The 24,983-nt window shown below is 34.6% G+C and overlaps 1 protein-coding gene across 1 annotated transcript in view; it reads right to left on the reverse strand.

The window, feature by feature from the left end:
• LOC136039343 (vitellogenin-1-like) overlaps positions 1 to 24,983 on the reverse strand; it is a 105,088-nt gene that overhangs the window by 10,458 nt on the left and 69,647 nt on the right. The window contains exons 14-16 of the mRNA XM_065722993.1: positions 16,862 to 17,011; positions 9,552 to 9,800; positions 5,332 to 5,524 (exon numbers count right to left, since the gene is read on the reverse strand). Of these exons, the coding sequence (XP_065579065.1) occupies positions 5,332 to 5,524; positions 9,552 to 9,800; positions 16,862 to 17,011 (592 nt within the window). The remainder of the gene's footprint in view (positions 1 to 5,331; positions 5,525 to 9,551; positions 9,801 to 16,861; positions 17,012 to 24,983) is intronic.

Consider the following 24,983-nt stretch of genomic DNA (forward strand, 5'->3'; position numbering starts at 1 on the left):
ATCTGGACTTGTCCCAGTTAAAGATTTGAACAGGACTACGATTAGTGATAAGGAAAGAGTGAAAGAGAGATGGGAAAAACATTTTGAGATTGTGTTAAATCTCGGTAGAATTATAGGAAAAAATATAGAGAAGGTTGAAATTGCTTGCGACACTTTAATTGTGAGGGAAGATTTATTTTTTGAGGAAGAATTAGTGACAGTAATAAAAGGTTTATAAAATAATTAAGCACCAGGTGCTGATAGTGTGGTAAATGAGTTTTTAAATATGGTGGTTATAAAGTTAGAGGTAGGTTACTGAAGATTATGAACATGATTTTGAAAAACGGAAGGTACCTTAGGAAAAGCAATTTTAGAAAAACTCTAATGAAACCCGTCTATAACAATTTTGATAAGAGTGAGTGTGGTAATTATAGAGGTATTACCTTAGTTTCTGTAGGAATAATTTTACTTAGTAGCCAATGATGATACTTTTTAGATTTAAAGATACCGTAAATGAAGTTTTAAGAGAAGGACAGTGCACTTTTAAGAAGGGTAGAGAATGTGTTGCCGGAATTTTAACTTTTAGTTTAATTATTGAGAAGCTCCTGAGTAATCAAACACCTTTAGACCTCATTTTTATAGATCCTGAGCAAGCGTTCAATTCTATTGATGGACAAGCTTTAGCAAAGGTCTTATCATTGTATGATATACCAAATAAATACAATAAAGTGATTTGTGCTATGTACGGGAATAAGATTGCTGTTGTTCAGGTAGAAAATGACTTTAGTAGCTGGTTTCATGTTAAATCAGGAGTTACGCAGCATTATGTTCTATCCCCATTCATATGGACCATTTTGATGGACTTTGTTTTAAGGAGCACTGCAAAGGCAATGAGAGAACATGGAATCAAATTGGGAAGTAAAACTTGGTTGTGGGACCATTGCATTTTCTGAGGTCAAAATAATTTCAATGACTTAAAGAATATGAAAATTGCCACTTGGAATTTTACGACGTTAAAAAAAACTATCGTATCACAGATTTTGACTGACGAATCCTGACATTTACAACTGGACTTGTTACGAGTTTCAGAAACTCATATTCCAGGGATAGATAACATGAAATCAGGTGATATAGAATTCATTTACTCAGGCAGGAAGGGTGGCGTACCTAGACAGTGAGTAGGGCTAATGATGAATAAGGCTGCTAAGTCTTGTTTAGGTTCGGAAGGTATTAATAGTAGAATGCTAGTCGCTCATTTTGTTAGTTAAATGTGCAAGATATCAGTCATAGTAGTATGTTCCCCTGTAGAACCGACTGACAGAGATAGTAGGGACTCAGATGAATTTTACTTTAAGCTACAGGATCAAATAGAGAGGGTACAAGGTAGAAATATCATGTTTGTATTAAGAGATTTTGAAGCCCAGGTCGGTAGAAATAGTTATAGATGGCATCCTAGCCAAGGTAAATTTGGCGTAGAAAAAAAAAAAAAAAAACACTAATGGCTACAGACTATTGCAATTTTTCAGGTATAACAATCTAGTTATAACCAGTACAGTATTTGGTCATAAAATTACCCATACATTAACATGGTATTCGCATGATGGTAAGACAGCTAACCTTATTGATTATATTATTGTAAACCGAAGACTAGTAGGGTCAATACAAGATACTATGGTATATAGGAGTGATGTTTTTGATGTGAAAAATAAACTTCACCATCTAGTAGTGTCTAGGGTTAATTTGAAACAAAAACTTAGGTAGGGTAACTACCTTGAGGGAAGATATGACTTTTTAAACCCTAGGATGTCTAATGGAGAGGAGGAGGGACTTGTACAAGAACTATCTGAGTGATAAATTATATGAAAATAATAGACATGTAAAAAAAGCGGAGAAAGCATTAAAATATTAACAAAGGAGGTGAGAAGTGGAGGCCATGGATAAAATTGCCGACGACCTTGAAGATGCAGCTAGATGGCATAACGGTACAATATTGTAAAAAAGATGTTAATAAATTGAGAGGGAGTTAAACAGATATGAGCAGAACATTTTTGAAAATGTACTAAACCGAGTAAGAGTTATAGGACAAGACATAGAGTAGAACGAAGAAGTTTGTGACACCTTGGATGTGAAGAAAGATTTATTTTATGAGGAACAATTAGAGACAGTACTTAAATGATTAAAAAAGAATAAGGCCCCAGGCGCTGATAGTATGGTAATTAAGTTTTTTTTAATATCGTGACTATGAGGTTAGAAATAAGTTACTGAAGATTATGAATGTGATTTTTGAAAAAGGGAAGTATATAGCGATTTTTAGGAAAACCCTAATTAGGCCCCTGTATAAAAGGGATGATAAGAGTGAGTTTGGTGATTATAGAATCATTAGCCTGGTTTCTGTTGGCAGCAAATTGCAAAGTATGATGAAACTTTTAATAATTAGAGATGCTGTAAACAAAGTTTTAAAAAAGACCAGTGCGATTTTAGGAAGCAGAGAGGAAGCGTGGACCAAATTTTCGCTCTTAGATTAATAATTGAAAAGTGCCTAGGTCACCAAACACCTTCAGTCCCCAGTTTTATAGTTGTGAGCAAGCGTTTGAGTTAAGCAGGGTTTCGTTCTATCCCCATTAATATGGATCATTTTGATGTAATTTTCTTAAGGAGCACAGCAAAGGGAACGGGAGAACACGAAATTGAATGGGGAAGTAAAATTTTTCTGGACTTAGATTGTTCTGATAATTTAAGCATCCCAGACGAAAGTTTGAGCAAAAAATAATGAATTTTTAGAGGTCTTGCGAGATCTGGGTCCTAGAATAGGTTTAAGAATTAATGTTAAGAAGACTAAGTCGCTAGGGCTAGGAATAAGTGAAGATGAAAAGGTGACGTTCACTTACCTAGGTACTATTATTAGTAAAGATGGTGGATGCAGTGAAGATGATTAAATGAAAATTACATAATCAGATTCAGCATATTAGAGAAATCAACTGTAGAGGTTTTGGCTCCCATCTTCAAAGATGCTTAATTTCCATTTTTTTAACCAAAGAAAGATTATGGATTTGTGTTTATCTGTTTTATTTTTCCCCTAGGGGTGATCATATTTGAAGGACGGTCCTAGAATATCTGGAAAGGGCCCATTCAAACGGAAATTATAAGCTCTAGTGCCCTTTTTAAATCACCAAAAATTATTGGAGGGCATCTAGCCCAGCCCTCCCACTCCCTACTTTTCCCAAAGTCGTTCGATAAACATTTCGAAATAGACATATTGTTCAGCATAGTTAAAAGGTCAAATGTGTATGTCTTTGGATATAACATGAGCTCCAACAGAAAGGTGTTAAACTTATGAAATGTGTCCATTGTTAAAGTAGGCTATAAATTTGTTATTTGGAAATAATTATACATTTTTCGGTAGGGGGAAGGTGAATTTTTTGTTGGGGGATTTTCCATAGGGAGAGTTTTCTACGGGGAAGGAAGTTTCCGGGGAGGAAATTTTCAGGGGAAAGTTGATACTAGGAGAATTTGCCAGAATTCCTATACGTATTTCTTATTATTTGTTTTACTTTCACTTTGCCCACTCAATTTTGCATGTCGAGTTGTTAATGGTAATTGTCAAGGGAAAATCTTCATCACTATTGACTTGTCTACAGGATCTTTCCATGGAAGGGAAGCTGGATTTCCCGGCATTATTTAAAAACGATCATAAATTAAATAAAAAACAAGTTTTCTTCAACTGAAAATAATAATTAACATTCAAAATTAAAACGAACAGAAATTTTTACGTGTATGAGGGAGGCTGTCCCCTTCTTAATACCTCGTTCTTAACGCTAAAATTTGACTTTTTGTCCCAATTCCTTAAGAACGGCTCCTGAAACACAAGGGTCGTTTAATTAGAACAATAAGAAGTTTTTTCCAGAAGTACAAAAACTTTAGCTTTAAGAGCGAGTTATTAAGAAGGGGATAACCTCCCTTTTATGCGTCATAATCTATATTTTTTTAGTGTTGCTCTTTACTTTAAGTGGAAAAAAATGTTTTTATTTATTTAATTCCAGGTAAAAACCCCACGGATGTATGTTTCGTTGTTGTTTTTTGTGTTTTTTTTTTCAGGGATGATCGTATCACACCGTTGGTCCTACAAGACCGGGAAGGGCTCATTCGAAAAGAAATGAAAAGTTCTAGCGCCCTTTTTCGATGACCAGAAAAATTACACTCGGTTGAAAACTCTGAGATAGCCAATCTACTTAAAATTACCAAAAAGCTACTAAGCTTCCCAGTTGTAGAGGGAGTAATCCATGGTGGCATATTTGTTCCTAAGAAGTCACCTACTCCATACAAGATCAATGGTTAATATACAATTGTATCTTAATGTTTGATTTATCTGAGTTGATTCATTTGATTTTCATGAAATTATGTTTATTGATGTATAATTACGCATTAGCTACTATGAAGGAGGAACGTAGGGTTTTTGTGTAGGTGGGGAGAGAAGGTGCCTAAAAAGCGTATTTCAATGTCGAAATTGTCTAGCATGCAGAAAAGGGTATGAGGAATAGGAATAAATCTCTCACTTTCCTTCATTTAGAAAAAACCTGAATAAAGGTGCTGAGGGAAGGGGGGTCACACATCCCTTCTTATTGCAGAGAAGGGTTTCTGACATTTATTCAAAGCTTCCTTTTATTAAACAGATTGAGCTGGTGGACACTGATATATAATTCCTGTCAATTCCCGGGAATATTTGCGAGTTAAGGAGGGGACATACCCGCTCATACACGAAACAATTCCTGTTCTTTTTAAATTTAAATGTTGTTCCTTACTTTCAGTAGAGAAAAATTGTTGTTTTTTGTTTAATTTGAAACTCTAGAACGATTTGTGAAACTTTAAGAGCCCTCTAAGCGTGCCTAATTTTTATTGCGGTTAAACCCCAAAAATTCGAGCTTTATTTTGGAATCTAGTATTCATTCATAAGGTGCAATTTTTTACTAATTTTTTAAGAATTTTTACTAATATTAGTGTTTAAAAACATGAAACTGAATATTTTTCTGTCTCAAAATATTGAACAATATTTCTTGCAAAAAGCCCTAAAATTTAGCTACCTTACTCATTCCGTAAAAGTTACTGAAAATCTAGCTTATCAATTAGCGTCTTTTTAAAGTGTTTGTAAAACTCACTCATGTCCCCCGTGATTCATCTAAAGTGCATATTTGTTTTAGACTGAAATATGATTATATTCCGTTTTAGTTTTTCTGTAATTTTTGGCTATATAATGACTTTATTTACCATTTTTGTCAAAATTAGTGTTTATATATCTTTGCATTTTTTTTAGTTAGGCAAAAACAGAAAGACAATAAGAAGAGAAAACTAAGTTACCCGAGTTTCTTGCTAGTTGAAGATGCTGCCCCCAAAGATAGCCAGTAGTTACTTTGCTTGAAGCTGATATAACAGCACTGGTACTTAATGTTGTAGGTATGAAAGTTACATATAACGATGGATTTTGCAGATTGAGTTGAAACTTCCCGCTAATTGGCAGCCAAAGTCTACTTCCAGAAGTCGAAGAAACGTACTAGAAAAGTTCTCTAAGGTTATCTTGGCTTCGCGCAAATGCAATTTTTCACATGCAACAATGCAATAAATACGTGGCAATAAATGCAACTGTACCCATTTTTCTGAAGTATCAATTTTTTCCAATTATCGTCAAGGTCCAGGAATCAGAAAATTTTCGATAAATTGGAAACATAAATCGCATTTTAAATAGGCTGCCTTAAATAAAATAAATATTGGAAAATTTATTTTGATTATAAGAGACCATCCAGTTTCGTACTCCAAAATTCATGAGATTATAAAATTAGACTTCTGATCATGAAAGTAAGGTAAGGTAAGGAACGATATATCTGATTCAGATTTATCTGAAAGTAAGGAACGATAATAAAACTAAAAACGAACAGAAATTATTCTGTATATGAAAGGGGCTGTTCCCTCCTCAACGCCCCGCTCTTTACGCTAAAGTTTGACTCTTTCTCTCAACTCTACTTTTTAAAATAGTAAAAAACTTTAGCGTAAAGAGCGGGACGCTGAGGAGGGAACACCCCCTTTCATATACGGGGTAATTTCTGTCCGTTTTAAGTTTTAATATCGCTCCTTACTTTCAGTTAAAAAGACTTGTTTTTTTATTTATTATTTAATCTCTAAACGTTTTTGAATTAATGCAGGTTTTGATTTTGGCTCTTTGCACATGAATAATTAAAACGAAATTTGAATATTAATTTATTTTAATGGTTAAATGGCTTTCTCATAGTTTTGAGGACGATTTTGAGAAAAAAGGAGCGGGGGAGTAGGCCTAGTTACCCTCCAATTTTCTGGTTATTTAAAAGGCACCTAAAACCTTTAATTTCTTACGAACGTTTTTATTAGTAAAAATATACTTAACTTACGAATCAACTTACGTAACGAACTTCTATATTCGTATGTTTTTATCATGTATATGAGGGGGTTCCTCCCCCTCGTCAATACCTCGCTCTTTACACTAAAGCTTAAATTTTGTCCCTATTCCTTAAGAATGACCCCTGAATCACAAAGGCCGTAGAATAAATAGTTGAAATTAATAAAATCACTTTAGCGTAAAGAGTGAGGTATTAGGAAGAGGTGAACCCCTCATATGCGTAATAATTTCTGTTCGTTTTAAGTTTTAATGCTGTTCCTTACTTTCAGTTGAAAAAACTTTTTCATATTTATTTTTTCATTGTTCTTTAAAAAAATGCTTAAAAATCCTGCGCCCCCTTCATGGAAATTTTCTTTCCCCATGAAAAATTCCTCCATGGAAAGCTCCCCCCGCATAACCCCCTCCCCTCAACCCCTCCCGAAAAAAAAAATCCCCTGAAAGCGTCTGTACACTTCCCAATAACCATTGCTATATGTAAACACTGGTCAAGGTTTGTAACTTGCAGATCCTCCCACGGGGACTGTGGGGAGTAAGTCGTCCCCAAAGACATAGTTATTAGGATTTTTCGACTATGCTGAATAAAATGGCTATCTCAGAATTTTGATCCAGTGACTTTGGGAAAAAATGAGCGTGGGAGGGGGCCTAGGTGCCCTGCAATTTTTTTGGTCATTTAAAAAGGGCACTAGAACTTTCAATTTCCATCAAAATGAGCTCATTCACAACATTCTAGGACCACTGGGTCGATACGATCACCCCTGGGAAAAACAACAAAAAAACAAAACAAACAAACAAACAAAACAAACAAACAAACACGCATCCGTGATCTGTCTTGTGGCAAAAAAATGCAAAATTCCACATTTTTGTTGATAGGAGCTTGAAACTTCTACGATAGAGTTCTCTGATACGTTGAATCTGATGGTGGGATTTTTGCTAAGATTCTATGAATTTGAAGGGGTGTTTTCCCATATTTTCTAAAATAAGGCAAATTTTCTCAGGCTTATAACTTTTGATGAGTAAGTCTAAACTTAATGAAACTTATATATTTAAAATCAGCATTAAAATGCAATTCTTTTGATGTAACTATTGTTATAAAAATTCTGTTTTTTAGAGTTTTGGTTACTATTGAGCCGGATCGCTCCTCACTACAGTTCGTTACCACGAACTGTTTGAAAAAATGGCACAAGATTCCAAAACAAGTCAGTGTTGGCGGTAAGATTTGGGCATCAATCCCTTTATATTGGCCTATATATGAAAGTTACTTTTGAAAATCATACACCAGTTTCTTTTATTTACCTACATTAAAAAAATACACCCTGGACCATATACAAATAGACGAGTACTACTAGGACTAATAGCTACTAGCCTGTATCCGAAAGGAATACAATGAATATGAATTTTATTATACCTCAATTATGTTTTTACACTAAATATGAAAGTCTCCCAAAGCATATTTGTTTTGATCTTTTGGAGTAGCCTACGGATCATTAATTTTTAGCATTAGAAGAAGTGGGCATCACTAGGCATCAGCGTGAAAAATAATAGACACTATCACCTATAAGATGTTTTATTGTTATATAAGATGATCTATTAAAAAAAAAAACAACAAAATCACTTTGTTGTTGTTGTTGTTTGCTGAAGGCCTCGACCGAGTCGGGTGATTTTTGAATTAAAATGATATAGTTTTGGGCATCAAGTCATGGCTAATTGTAGAATCACATTTCATGAAGGGAACAGTAAATAAAATCCTAACAGTTACTTAAATACTGTAAGAAATACACAAGTCAAACTTTACGGTAAAAAGTAGGGAGTAAACCTGGCGGCTCCCCTTCATACATAGGATGACCATTATATTAATACAAAAAATATCATGTTTTACTTTCAATTGGCGAACAAATCTTCGAAAAAATGTCTGCTTTCATTTGGAAAACCCTGTTTTTTTGGCACAATACATAATACAATCAAATTTAGATAATAAAAATTTAGAAATTATAAAGTTCAGATGCAAGTAGAAAAGAAATATTTGGAAATAATTAATTCAAGGGCACGAATTCGTAAATAATATTTGGACAAGTCGAATGAGCTACAGAACACTAAGTGGATTCACTAATAATAATTGTGAGAAATAACTTTATATCTGAAAATTACTTCATTCATTTCTTCAATATATAAACTAGCTTTGTAAAACAAGTAAAGACATCAATATGGAATGGAATATCATCGGTTGCACATAAAGGTGTGCGAAAACTTCTTACAGGGGGATGCAGAGAAACTATCTATAACGAACTGTATCATATGATCGTGAGAAAGATAGTCCCAAAGCAGAAATAACAATTATACCTTGGTTTTTACAGTTCCAACAAGAAAAGCAGGCAAGATTAATTATCAAAGAAGAATTTTAATATTCAACTAAATTTGATTTGGTACGACGCTATATACGCGAAGTAAAATCCTTTAGAATCCTCCAATTTCTTAGTGATTTTAAAATAAGGAAACATTTCAAATTTATACAGGCTAATGCTTATGTTTAGGTGTCTTTAGCACTATTAGAGTAATATGAGTTTTTGAAAACTTTTTAGATTATTCTAATATACTGAAATGGTCCAAAGACCGTATCCAGGGCAGGGGGAGGAAGAGGGTTAGGGGATTTGAACCTCCCTCGAAATGTCTGTCCTAATTGTAAAAACATAACGAAAATACTTATAAATAAATTTTAATGTGTTTTCTAACTTTTTTGTATCCACCCCCCAGAAAAAAACTCCTCTCCCTGAAAGGTCCTGGATGCATCCTTGGTAAAACGAATTGTCTCTCGTGAGTAATATGTCTTGTATATTGTGGCTTCTATGCTTAAAGGTCGTAACTTAGATCTTTTTGAAAAGAAAGCTACCCATAGATTTTTACATCCCACCGTGTATATAACCACCTAAAATTCGTATTTAAAGGACCTACCGTACACCCACAACAGCTACGTATGTTTTCACTCGGTGTAACTGTATTTCTCTGATTTCCCTTATGAGAGCTTCTAAGTTTTTATTTTAGTTTTGGGCATTGTTGAGAACGTTAGTTTTATACTTTATGCAAAACAACAACAATACTAGAGTGCTATAACCGTAGTATAGCAAGCAGAAAAATTTACGAAAACAATCCTCCAAACCTGAAAGGATCCATTATAAATTTCCTGTTGGATGTAAAACACAGTTTGCATTCTTGAATCTAAATTTGTTCGCCATCTTCCATCAAGAAATTCATCCCGAAATGAAATCGAAGTGGGCAAACCGACACCTATTTCTATTGGTATCCCTAAGATATTTGGTCGCCATGTTCTGATTGTTGATCCAACCCTGAAGCTGTCAAGAGTAGTACGAATTTCCGATAGAATTTTTCGGGGTAGAGCTCTGATGAACTAAAAATATTACAAAGAAAACAGGAAAAGAATTCTGATCAGTACAACGAACTTATTTCTTTTTTATATAAGTTATTTAAGACGCAACCAAAGACAAAACAATCATTTGATTTGGGAATCGTAATTGGTGCTTATTATTCTTGAACAAGTCCCCAGACCTTCATCCTAGGATCTTCAGGCTTATGGTTTTCGCCCACTTTTTCATACTTTACGTAAGAATAAACAAATACATGAATATAAACATGATTAATTATCTTTGGGTTTATATTTTGAATACAAGCAAATATAGATTGGTACAGGCAGCAGTATTTTAAGCATAGGTCCATGGGGGTGAGCTGTATAAGGTTGAATTGAATGGGAGATGATTTAAAGTAAATGGGGCTGAATCAAAATAAGGCTGAATGAGACAAGTGGCTCTGATCTACATGGAGTTTAATTAACTGTAGGTTGAGCCGATTGGACGTTTAGTTGATTGAGGGTTTGAATATTGAAGTTAAGTTAAAGGAACAATGGATTGAGTTTTCTTGGTCACCCGATTTCAACTGAAATTTTGTTGATATATGCTTTTTTCTTATAGGTCCAGTGAAGCAAGATGAGAAAAAAAATATTCGTAAAGAAGATTAAATGAGGATATTTCCGGAGAATGAAGATGATTAAACACTACAAATATTTTGGCCGAGACCTTCGATCAACTCCCCTCAGTGCAGAAACAGAAAAATAAAAACAAACCGTAAATAACAAAAACTAAAATAAAAGACCATCTCTATGCAACAGTGAAAGGCTAACTGAAAAAAGTCCAACTTTGAAGGATAATTAAAGCTGCTAAATCTGGGTTCATTGTATCTAATACTTTTTTCAAAGGTAATTATTTTCGAGGTCTTTTATCATCTAATATTTTGTTACATTCGAAAATGTTATAATATGAAAGGGAAAATCTCGGCCAAAATATTTACACTGATTTTTCATTTTCACTGTTTTGAAATATAGTCATTTTTTTCTTCTTTAAAACTATCTTTCATCTCATCTTGTCATGCTTATCCAGTGAGGTCTCAGAAATAATTTATGGCTCTACGAGTAAAAGAAATCTCTCTCTGAAAAATTATGTCCAAATCAAACAAATCAATTTGTGTGCTTAATATATCTAAAATTATAATTATCATATTTAATAATTTGAAGGAGCCACAAGGAACAATGAATAATATAAACAATTTCTTATTATAGGATGGCGTTTATAGTTCTTATTTAGGATTGTAAGAGACGAACCTCAGAGAATCAGGCAGCTAACTAAGTCCAATATGTGTCATGGTTTGTTCTGTTCTATGTTTCAGATATCTCCAGAGCCATGATACTAATGAACTTAAATAATCCCAATTTATGGTTAGCTATATCGATCCTTTATATAATTAAATAAAAAAACAAGTTTTTTTAACGGGAAGTAAGGAGCGACATTAAAACTTAAAACGAACAGAAATTACTTCGTATATGAAAGGGCTGCTTCCTCATCAACACTCCGCTCTTTAAGCTAAACTTTGACTCTTTCTCTTAATTCTACTTTTTAAAACAGTAAAAAAGTTTAGCGTAAAGAGCAGGGCGTTGATGAGGAAGCAGCCCTTTCATATACGAAGTAATTCTGTTCGTTTTAAGTTTTAATGTCGCTCCTTACTTCCCGTTAAAAAAAAAACTTTTTTTTTTATTTAATTTCTGAACGTTTTTGAACCAATGCATGTTTTGATTTTGGCTCTCCGCAGATGAATAATTAAAACGAAATTTGCATATTTATTTTTTGGCTAATTGGCTTTCTAGTAGTTTTGATCGAGTGATTTTGAGAAAAAAGGAGCGGGGGAGGAGATCTAGTTGCCCTCCGATTTTTTGATTACTTAAAAAGGCAACTAGAACTTTTAATTTTTTACGAATGTTTATTAGTAAAAGATATACGTAACTTACAAATTAGCTTACGTAACGAACCTCTGTATTCTCAGGTTTTTATTACGTATATGAAGGGATTCACCCCCTCGTCAGTACCTCGCTCTTTACACTAAGGCTTAAATCTTGTCCCAATTTCTTAAGAATGACCCCTGGATCACAAAAGCCGTAGAATAAATAGTTGAAATTACTAAAAATACTTTAGCGTAAAGAGCGATGTATTAGGAGGAGGTGAGCCCATCATACACGTAAGAATTTCTGTTCGTTCTAAGTTTTAATGCTTCTCCTTACTTTCAGTTGAAAAAAACTTTTTCATATTTATTTTTTCATTGTTTTTTTTTTTTTAATAATGCTAGAAAATCCTGCTCTTCCTTCATGAAACTTTCCTTCCCCCGTGACAAATTCCTCCAAGGAAAGTTCCCCCAGAATATCTCCCTCTTCTCAACCCCCCCCCGTCCTCAACCTAAAAATCCCCCATAAAACTTCCGTACTTTTCCAAATAACCATTACTATATGCGAGCACTGGTCAAAGTTTGTAACTTGTGGCCCCTCCCACGGGGACTGTGGGGGAGTAAGTCGTCCCCAAAAACATAGTTATAAGGCTTTTTGACAATGCTGAATAAAATGGCTATCACAGAATTTTGATACGGTGACTTTGGGAAAATAATTAGCATGGGAGTGGGCCTAGGTGCCCTCCAATTTTTTCGGTCACTTAAAAAGGGCACTAGAACTTTTCATTTTCGTTAGAATGAACCCTCTCGCAAGATTCTCGGACTAATGGGTCGATACGATCACCCCTGGGAAAAATAACAAAACAAACAAACAAACAAATAAACACGCATTTGTGATCTGCCTTCTGGCAAAAAATACAAAATTCCACATTTTCGTAGATAGGAGCTTGAAACTTCTACAATAGGGTTCTCTGATGCGCTGGATCTGACGGTGTGATTTTCGTTAAGATTCTATGACTTTTAGGGGTTGTTTTCCCCTATTTTCTAAAATAAATCAAATATTCTCAGGCTCGTAACTTTTGATGGGTAACATTAAAGTTGATGAAACTTATATATTTAAAATCAGCATTAAAATTTGATTCTTTTGATGTAGCTATTGGTATCAAAATTCCATTTTTTTAGAGTTTTGGTTACTATTGAGCTGGGGTCGCTCCTTACTACAGTTCGTTACCACGAACTGTTTGATCATTTACTATGTGCTAGAATTTGTTCTTTAATATATTAAATAAAAAAACTAATTTTTTTAGCTGAAAGTAAGGAGCGACATTAAAACTTAAAACGAACAGAAATTACTTCGTATATGAAATGGGTTGTCCCCTCCGCAATCCCTCGCTCTTTGCGCTAAAGTTTTTAATTGTTTTAAAAAGTAGAATTTTGGCAAAGAGTCAAACTTTAGTGTAAAGAGCGAGGGATTACGGAGGGGACAACCCATTTCATATATGGAGTAATTTCTGTTCGTTTTAAGTTTTAATGTCGCTCCTTACTTTCAGCTAAAAAAAATAGTTTTTTTTTGTTTAATTTCTGAACGTTTTTGAATTAATGCAAGTTTGGTTTTGGCTCTCCGCACATAAATTATTCAAATGAAATTTGTATATTAATTCTTTTTTTGGCTAAATGGCTTTCTCTTAGTTTTGATCAGACGATTTTGAGAAATAAGGGGTGGAGAAGGAGGTCTAGTTGCCCTCCAATTTTTCGGTTACTTAAAAAGGCAACTAGAACATTTTAATTTTTAACGAACGTTTTTATTAGTAAAAAATATACGTAACTTAAGAGTTAACTTACGTAACAAACTTTCATAATCTTATATTTTTATTATGTATACGAGGGGGTTTGTACCCTCGTTAATACCTCGCTCTTTACACTAAATCGTAAGTTTTGTCCCAATTCTTAAGAATGACTCCTGAATCAGAAAGGCCGTAGAATAAATAGTTGAAATTACTAAAAATACTTTAGCACAAAGAGCGAGGAATTTATCTCCTCCTAAATACCTCGCTCTTTATGCTAAAGTATTTTTAGAACTCCTCATATGCGTCATAATCTCTGTTCGTTTTAAGTTTCAATGCTACTCCTTCCTTTCATTTGAAAAAACGTTTTCATGTTTATTTTTCATTGTTTTCTTATAGTAATGCTAGAAAATCCTGCGCCGTTTTCATTGAATTTTTCTTCCCCCATGACAGATTCCTCCAAGGAAAGATCCTCCAACATAGCCCCCTCCCCTCAGCCCCACCCCCAAACAAAATAAAATCCCCCTGAAAACGTCTGTACACTTCCAAATAACCATTACTATATGTAAACACTGGTCAAAGTTTGTAACTTGCAGCCCCTCCCCCAGGGATTGTGAGGGAGTGAGTCATCCCCAAAGACATAGTTATTATGGTTTTCGACTATGCTGAACAAAATGGCTATCTCAAAATTTTGATCCGTTGACTTTGGGAGAAAAATTATTGTGGGAGGGGGCCTAGATGCCCACCAATTTTTTGGGTCACTTAAAAAGGGCACTAGAACTTTTCTATTCCGTTAGAATGAGCCCTCTTGCGACATTCTAGGACCATTTGGTCGATACGATGACCCCTGGGAAAAAAAACAAAAAACAAACAAATAAACACGCACCCGTGATTTGTCTTCTGGCCAAAAATACAAAATTCCACATTTTTTTAGATAGGAGCTTGAAACTTCTACAGTTAGGTTCTCTGTTACGCTGAATCTGATGGTCATATTTTCGTTAAGATTCTACAACTTTTAGGGGGTGTTTCCCCCTATTTTCTTAAATAATGCAAATTTTCTCAGGCTCGTAACTTTTGCTGGGTAAGACTAAACTTGATGAAACTTATATATTTAAAATCATAATTAAAATGCGATTCTTTTGATGTAGCTATTGATATCAAAATTCCATTTTTTAGAGTTTTGGTTACTATTGAGCCGGGTCGCTCCTTACTACAGTTCGTTACCACGAACTGTTTGATAAATCTCTTACTAGGTTGCTAGCTACCACTGCAACCTGGATAATGCATAATACTTCAGTTACTATGAGCTATAGTTTCTATTGTATAAATATCATGATATTGTATTCATTTCTTATGTCATGTATGGTTAAAACCTGTTTCTCTTCTGTTTAGCTCCTTCAGGTGAAACAGTAATTAGTTACTGACTAAGAATGTAACTAACCCGTGCTTATATAATAATTTATCATATTTTTAGTTTAGCTAACATAACAATATTGCATTCACTTTTCACGTCATATACGGTTACTACCTACGATTATGACGTCAATAATCAATCTTGTAGATGAAAATTTTCTAAAAATTTTTTCTAAAAAAAAAATATGTTTTTGCTAAAAACTATTTTTTAAATACAGAAGGTTTCTAAATACGACAATTTCCTTTAAAATGAGTCGTTTAACAGATTTCTATTATGTTCCAGCACTAGCTGCTGAGGAAAAAACGAAAAAACAAACAAACAGAATAAACATACTGTCGATGCGAAATATCGTGACTACATCCACTTATATATTTTTTCAGGCCAATAAATTTTCCTTGTTGTTTAAGCTACTGTAGGTTACCCTTATAGGAGTTTTGGACAAGATAGTTTTAATAGTACGCTTTTTGTATTGGATTAACGACGCTTCTTGACTACTAAGGTCCCTGCGTCGGCCCTGCAGTGCATTCCTGCAGCATGATTCAATCTCTGGATCCCGTATTACCAAGCTAAGGTCAAACCCACTGCGCCACCACAGGACTGTTGCTATTCCTCACGACAGTGGGGAACGAACCTGTACACCTCTCCAGGAGCATTATTATATCAGATTAACGACGCTTCTTGACTACTAAGGTCCCTGCGTCGGCCCTGCTGTGCATTCCTGCAGCATGATTCGATCTCTGGGTCACGTATTACCAAGCTAAGGTCAGATCCACTGCGCCACCACAGGACAGTCATTTAACTTGTAGCCCCTCCCACGGGGACTGTAATAAAAATAGTACGCTTTTTGTTTTGATCTGACACTGTTTCAAAAGTTAGTCGCTGTTTTATTTCTAAGTATGGGATGGGATCGTCTCTTAACAGGTTGCTAGCTTCCGATGCAACCCAGATTAGTATTTTACTCAGACTGTTTCGTGTGCGCATTAGACGCGCGCCTTCCTCGTATTAAGAACAAAACATAAGCTTTGGACTTTAACTAAAGAAAATATAAGTGATTTTTGTTTAAAGCATATTTTGCATATTTGTTTGGTCAAATTTAATTACACTATTAAAAATCATGGAAAATGTGAGTTTATTAGCCCGTCTGGGCTGATAGTTAGGAAGTGAAAAATTAAAAATCAGAATAAGGTACTAATATACAAAAAGGTTTTGGTGACTAATTACAATCACGGCCATTATTGTTTTCAGTAATCTAGCTTAATTAATAATACATAATGTTGAAATTAGAATTTGCTACAGTCTTCCAGGCTGAAATATTTAGAATTGAAGAAGTAACTAAGAGACCTTAGGGGATGTGCATTATATTTTCATTGATAACCAGGTATGCCTCAAGGCTGTTGAAAACATGAAGAGTGGGCAAAAAGTGAGTTGGAATGTTATAAAGCATTAAACAAAGTAGCATGTAATGAAAATCGAATTACTCTGATATGGGCTCTAGGGTACTTTTTAATCACAGGTGATTAAATGGAAAATAATACAGCTAATGCAAGGGCATCACTGACATGCTACAAACTGGAGCGTTTCATCCTTATTTCTCTAAGCTGCTCAGAAGCGACACTAAAGAGATGGATTTGTAAGAGCGTGGAGCAAGATTGGTGCAGAAAAGTAACAAAAGTAACATTAAGTAACAAGTAAACATTAAAAGGCATAGAATAGAATGCGTGTTTTTGGACACGTTCACTCAGCTGACAATATCACAAACATATGTTCTTTATTGCCACCTCCTATACCTCTCATTCCCATTCACGGTTCAGAGTCACAAGCATGTTTTCTCCTTTGTGTTAGCTTCCCACCTTAATGAAACGCAAGTCACTTTATTGTTGAAAATGTTATTAGAAGCTCATTTTTTGTTTAAAAGCAGTTGAAGCACAACATATTACCGAAATAAAAAAAAATCGATTCATAGAAAAGTAAGAGGAGAACAAATTTTACCTTGTCAGATTCAAAATCTTTTTCGTTAAAATACAGGTACATGATTACATATCCTCGATACACACAGTGCATTTCAAAGCGGAATGCACCAGAAGTCTCACCTTGAAGCCTCTTTGTCATGTTGCTGTATCCACGAAACCTCAGAAATACCTTAAATGAAATAGTGTAAGTAACAGAAAAAACAAAATCTAGCAGAAATTTTAAGCGATAAGCACTTTGCTTTACGCAGTATGTTTAAATAAATAAATATTTGATTGCAATTAGAAAAATAAAAAAACTTAAATGAAATTTGAAAAAAAACCTAATTGAAATCGGAATTATTTATTCCGAAATGGCTTTTGTAGTCTTTTATAATAAACATCACAAACCAAATTACGCTATTGTTATAATATTTGTCCCACGGTATTTTATTCAAGGCACTAGCGAAAACGACACGAATAATCTGCTAAACCAGTTAATTCCTTAATGTACAGGCACTAATTTATTCTTCTTCCTGAGCTTTCTCCTTCTTGAGCTTTACTAAAACGAATTATATTAGAAATATTTTCTTTCGTACTTATTACAACGTTGAAAATGAAATGGAAGTTGTAGTGACACCAGACCAGGATTTACCAATAGGCCTACTAGACCCTGCGGCTTTCACTATTCTCAGAGTTTTGAGGGTTTCCCCGAAAATCTTGCAAAAACAAAGCGGCTAAAATGCTTGGGCCTAGAAGCACCATAGCTTTAAATTCAGTCCTGAGTGAAACAAAATATTGAGCTGGCGAGTTATCCGCAATTAATATCATTATATATCAAATATTCAGTTTAATGTTTATTTAATTCTCACCTAACTATAATTTTTTTTTGGAATAAAACATTATTTTGCAATAGCAAATTTTGGAAAACTTGAAAGTAATCAAAAAAAGAAGTTTTCTAAAGAAAAGTAAAGGCCATATTAAACTTATGATCAGAAGAAATCGAAACCTACAATAACTCAAACTCAAAACGATCAGAAATTACCATCAAAGAATAAATGAAACCCAAAACGAACAGAAAGCAAACAAACAATCACAGAAAATAAAAATACAATCAGTTCTAATATAAATGAAACAAATAAATCTTAAAATGAGTGAAATTAAAAGTTGAACATGCAAAGCAAGATTAATACGAACAAAAATCTCTACAAACAGGTAGGTGGTTGGGTCTTGCCTTCTTCTCTCACTGTAAAAGTTAAAAGTTTTTTCTCTCACCTGAAATGGTGGGAGCATAAACTTCACAGGAGACTCATTGGATTCCAAATGAGAAGTTCCAGTGCCTGTTTTAAAGACAAAGTGACCGAAGGGCAACTAACCTCTTCTTTTCACGTCCTATTTTCCCCAAATACGTCCTATATTTATTTTGAGCTGACCATTTGTTCAAAAACTAGTTGAAAGATCACATAACAAGGTCTTCGAGGTTGACACAGCCCACAGAGTCTGGGGGCAGGGGTTGTAAGCTACAGAGCAGGGCAAGTGAGATTCTTAAGGAATGGGTAGTTATGTGAACTTTAGAGGTGGCTCTTTTGATCGGAAATGTAAAGCTCTAGTTCCCATCTAAGAGTCACAAGTGATGGAGGGCAACTGGTTCTCCCTTCCCTTACACCTTCTTTTCCCCAAACGTATCTGGTCGAAATTGTGAAAGAGGCATTTTGTTCACAATAGTCCAAAGAGTATATAACAATGCCTTCAGGGTAGACACAACCCCCCGAGCACAGGGGCAAGGGTTGTAAGTTATGCCTTGGGGCATATAAGTTTTTTATAGAACGGATGGTCGTATAGACATCAGGCGATGCTCATTTAATGGGAAGTCGGAAGTTCTAGTGCCTTTTTTAAGAATCAAGGAGTTTCTAGAATAACATACAGATATTGATTCATATTTATCCTGTATAAACAGGATAAATAAAATCCTGGATAAATAGGGTAATGTTTATCCTGGGTAAATAAGATAAATCATTATCTCATTTAATACAGCCCTCCTAAGAGGGTTAAAATTTAACAGAGTTATAAACTTACTAGCTGTTGGGGTGGCGCTTCGCGCCACCCCAACACCTAGTTAGTGGGGCGCTTGGCGCGCCATTATAGTTGTGTCCCTGAGTCCCACCTGTGAATAGATATATATATATATATATATATATATATATATATATATATATATATATATATATATATATATATATATATATATATATATATATTATATATTTATATATATATATTGCATATAAATAGATTGTCAGGTTTACTGACTCTTGAACATGCAACAAATAATTGTCCATGGGAAAAACAATCCGTATTCAGATCTATACGTCATTATTCTAATGACGTGTCCCTGTGTCCGGGTCGTCATTTATATTCCCTGTGTCCCGGTCGTCATTTGTGTCCCGGTGTCCCAGTTTGTAATTTCTCTTTGATTGTCCCGGTCGTCATTTATATTCCCTGTATCCCGGTCGTGATTTGTGTCCGGGTTTCCCAGTCTGTAATTTCTCTTTGAGGTTCCCGGTCGGGAACCTCAACTTATTTATACACAGACAACTTATTTTTATATATATAGATTGGTAGTATTTCTTTGCCTATCATTCTTCAAAACACATTTGATTAAAATTTTAAGAGAGCTATTTTGTTCAACATTCTTGAAAGGTCCAGTAAATATTTCTTTGGGAATGTCAACCTCCCCAAAGTCTCAGGGCAAGGGCTGTAAGTTAGGCAATTCTTACATTGCTTACATATAGAATATGTTATTGAGAAAGGTATTCATGTTTGAACTTTACTTTCCAAAAAGACAAAGGGTATTCAGGCGAGCCTTTCAGAGGTTGTTGAGGGGAGTTTAGAGCTAAATTAAAACAGTTTATATGCATATGGGTTGTCAAAAGAATATAACTGAGGAACGACTGGGTATATTAATTTGAAACTTTCAAGAAATGATAAGGAAGATGATCAAAAAGCATGCTACTACTACTATGATCACTACCACCAGCACTGCTGCTACCACTACTATCATTACAACCACACTACTGCATTTACAATATTAAGGAAAAATTCAAACTAAATCAAAAGGTGCTATATCCATGTTTATTTATTTCAGCATAGTAGAATGGTCCGGTAACTATGTTTCTATGGATATTGGGTATGCGACCCCTAAAAATTACGTAGTTGGCCCATTATTCTGTAAAACTAAGTGTTGCTTTAAAACTAAATCAAAGGTTTCCAAAAGTTTTCCAAAGAAAAGTAAAGAGCTCCATTAAACCATAAAAGAGTAGAAATAAAGTCAAATAATCTTCCAAGCGTAAAACTACCGCAAATTACCATCAATAGATGAAGGAAACCCTAAACGAAAAGAAATTACACTAAATAACCGAGTCGAACTCAAAACGAGCGAAAATTGGCACGATAGGGCTGACAACCCTCATGCCATCTCAAGACCGGAACAAAATTTTCACTTTATTAAAAAAAAAAACATTTTAAAACTTTTCACTTGTTCCACTTTAATAAATAAGGTATTATTAAAACTTTAAGCAAGAAATATCACTGTATGCATATTAAACTGGCAATCACGGCATTTTTTTCCAAATACGTCACAACTTTAGGGAGTAACTCGTATTTTTCCCATGGTGGTTAAACATCAAGAAGAGGCTCGCTTTTTCTTTTGACAAGTGATAATGAAAATCCATATATAAAAGCCTGCCAAAAAGCCGTGCCGGGACATGATAACGAAGTCCTATATATATATATATATATATATATATATATATATATATATATATATATATATATATATATATATATATATATATATATATATATATATATATATATATATATATATATATATATATATATATATATATATATATATATATATATATATATATATAATTGAAGAAAAATATAATGTATATATAATTGTAGAAGAGTACACGAGTACTGAAAAAAAAGAAAATAAAGAATAATGATATTGTTCATTATTCAGATTTGTCGTACTTTGATCAAATAAAAAAATTTAGTCCAGTAAAGCGATGGAAAAAATGGCCAAACATTTGAATTTCAGCATCAAAAATGTTTTTGGCATCAAAATAATCAGAACTTTCACTCACTAACATATCCGAAAGAAAAAAAGGAGGGAATCTCGAATCTATAGTTCTGCAATATTTTCTGGATTAAAATGGTCGTTTCCTATTCATTCAAGTCTGGGGAGACTTTGAATTAAAAAGCCTAGTACCCCATTTCTACCCTTAGTTAGGGCACAGGGGACTGAGAAATTAGAGTTATAATCTGCTCAGGATTTACACACAAATGAACACCAAATTGCATAAGAAATTGCAAATCTCTTGAAATCGCCAGTTCAGAAATATAACCTTTCCAGGGGAAAGAGGGGGGAAATTTCGAATTTAAGTTTTTGTAGTATCTTTTTAGATTGAAAGGTCTTTTCCAATTAATTCAAGTCCAGGGAGACCGATAACGACATTGGAATCGAAAAAAACTCATCATTCACTACTGCATTTCCACTCAAAGCGGGGTCATAAAGTAAAAAAAAAGTAAAGAGTATGTCATTAGACTTTACAGTTCTACCGGCGGTGCTGATCTCCGTTTCTTGGCCCTTCAGCCAGGAAGTGCAATGGGAGGTTGGGGGCCAACCAGTGCATGGGTTGGGGGCCAAAGCGGGGTCATAGGGGAATGAAAAATCGGAATCTTAATTTGTGCAATATTCGCACTGAAATGCACATAAAAATTTTCAGAAAACTTCGCTTAATAGCACATGCAGAATCGCTTGAAATATGGGGCCAGAACCTTTTCTGTCTGAAAGTCTGAAGGCTGGAAGTGTGAAGACTTTGACTGGAAACTTCTGGCAAACAGTTATATACCCATTAAGACTGATATGCCGCCTGCTCCTGAAAGTCTTCTCAAACTGATTCCCTATAACTGTAAATGTGACCCTGATAGCCTTCGATGGACTTAGCCAGGAAAAAGCTACCTCAACGTTTCTTTAGACCATTATGATCTCAATAACCAATGTTATTATGCCAAATTTTTGTTTTATTCAATAGCATTTTAATCAAAATTAAGTTGTGTAAAGTATGAAAAAGTGGGCAAAAATTAAATGCCTGAAGATCCTACAATGAAGGTCTGGAGACTTGTTCCAGCATAATAAGTACCAATTACGATTCCAAGAGGTGATGGGACTTGCCTCCCAAATCAAATGACGCTTTGCTTTGGTTGCGTCTTAAATCTATATTTATAAAAATAAGTTGTCTGTGTGTGTGTGTGTGTGTGTGTGTGTCGAGTGACGTCATGTTTGTGTGTCGACTGACGTCATGTTTGTAGATTGACGAAATGACACACCGGGACACAAATGACGACCGGGACACCAGGACATCTATATATATATATATATATATATATATATATATATATATATATATATATATATATATATATATATATATATATATATATATATATATATATATATATATCTTCTATATATATAAAAATAAGTTGTCTGTCTGTGGATCTGTGGATCAGGTGACGTCATATTTCTGTGTCGGCTGACGTCATGAAATTAGTTGTCGTCATTTTTGTTATGACGATGCTTAGTATATTGTAAAACACATTAATTTGGTTAATAATATACCATTTAAAACACCAAAATGAACATGCTGGAGTAGTCACTCGGTGAGAGAGGGTGTCAGAACGGAGAATGAAGGTCCAAGGTTCAAATCCTGGTTAGGCTAAAAAAGGTAAAAAACTAAAAACTAAAACAAAAACTGAAAAAACTAAAAAAAAGGCAAAAACTACAAAAAAAACTAAAAACTAATAAAAAAAAAATAAAAAGGCTAAAAAACTAAAAAAACTAAAAAACTAAAAAAAGGTAAAAAACTAAAAAAACTAAAAACTAAAAAAAAACTAAAAAAAGGAAAAAACGGAAAAATAGAAGAGAAAAAGAAAACTAATAAAATTAAGAATAAAAATAAAAAAAATAAAAAAGATAAAAACTAAAAAAAAAGTAAAAAGAAAAAACGAAAAAAAAACTGAAAAAGCTAAAAAAAAGGTAAAAACCAATAAAATACTAAAAAGAAAAAAAGGAAAAAAACTAAAAAAAAATTTCATCTAAAAATCTAAAAAAAAACTAAAAAAGGTAAGAACTAAAAAAGAAAAAATAAATGACGACACTCAAAGAGAAAGCGAACAAAAGGAATGTTCGATTAGCAATCAACAAAGCACCGGGACACAGGGAGTATAAATGACGACCAGGACATAAGTAAAAAAAAAAAACTAAAAAAACTAAAAAGAAGGTAAAAACTACAAAAAAACTAAAAAGAAAAAAAAACTAAAAACTAATAAAAAAACTAAAAAATTAAAAATCTAAATAAACTAAAAAAGAAAAAAAAATAAAAAAGGAAAAAAATAAAGGAGAAAAACAAAACTAAAAAACGAATGTATATACAGACCGGGACACCGGGATACAAATGACGACCGGGACACAGGGAATATAAATGACCATACATAAGCCATAATGACCAGGACATAAGTAAAAAATATAAATGACGACCGGGACACAGGGACACAACTACAACGGGGACGCCGGGGGGCACAGGGGGATATAAATGACGACCGGGACACCGGGACAGGGAATGGTCGATTAGCAATCACCATCAACAAAGCTCAAGGGCAATCATTAGAATCATGAGGTATAGATCTGAATACGGATTGTTTTCCCATGGACCATTATATGTTGCATGTTCAAGAGTCGGTAAACCTGACAATCTATTTATATGCACAGACAATGGGACAGCAAAGAATGTTGTATATTCGCAAGTTTTACGTAGTTAAAAACATACATATAATATATCTATCTATATTCACAGGTGGGACATAGGGACACAACTACAATGGCACGTAACTAATATGGCGCGTAACGACTTACGCGCGCGGGGGGGCTTGGGGGGGGGGGCGAAGCGCCCCCCCCCCCCCCCCAATTAGGTGTTGGGGTGGCGCGAAGCGCCACCCCAACAGCTAGTATATATATATATATAAATAAGTTGTCTGTGTGTCGAGTGACGTCATGTTTGTGTGTCGACTGACGTCATGTTTGTTGATTGACGAAATTACACACCGGGACATCGGGACACAAATGACGACCGGGACACCGGGACATAGGGAATATAAATGACGACCGGGACATTCAAAGAGAAAGCGACCGGGACACAAGGAATGTTCGATTAGCAATCACCATCAACAAGGCACCGGGACAGAAATGACGACCGGGACACAGGGAATATAAATGACACAGACTGGGACACCGGAACACAAATGACAACCGGGACAAAAATGACGACTGGGACACCGGGACACAGGGAATATAAATGACGACCGCGACACTCAAAGAGAAATTACAGACTGGGACATCGGGACACAAATGACGACCGGGACACAGGGAAACAACAACAACGGGGACGCTGGGGGGCACAGGGGGATATATAAATGACGACTGGGACACAGGGAATGTTCGATTAGCAATCACCATCAACAAAGCTCAAGGATAATCATTAGAATAATGAGGTATAGATCTGAATACAGATTGTTTTTACCATGGACAATTATATGTTGCATGTTCAAGAGCCGGTAAACCTGACAATCTATTTATATGCACAGACAATGGGACAGCCAAGAATGTTGTACATTCGCAAGTTTTACGTAGCTAAAAATATATATATATATCTATCTATATTCACAGGTGGGACACAGGGACACAACTACAATGGCGTGTAACTAATATGGCGCGTAACGACTTGCGCACACGGGGGGCTTGGGGGGGCGCGAAGCGCCACCCCAACAGCTAGTAACAAAGAAATAAGTGCGTTGTACTGACCTGAAGTCTTTTCCTGTTTTCTTTGTAATATTATTAGTTCATCATAGCTCTATCGTGAAAAATTCTATCGGAAATTCGTACTACTCTTGACAGCTTCAGGGTTGGATCAACAATCAGAACATGGCAACCGAATATCTTAGGGATACCGATAGAAACAGGTGTCAGTTTGCCCACTTCGATTTCATTTCGGGATGATTTTCCTCACGGAAGATGGTAGACAAATTTAGATTCAAGA

This window comes from Artemia franciscana, chromosome 2, assembly GCF_032884065.1.
Source record: "Artemia franciscana chromosome 2, ASM3288406v1, whole genome shotgun sequence".
Classification (NCBI taxonomy): Eukaryota; Metazoa; Arthropoda; class Branchiopoda; order Anostraca; family Artemiidae; genus Artemia; species Artemia franciscana.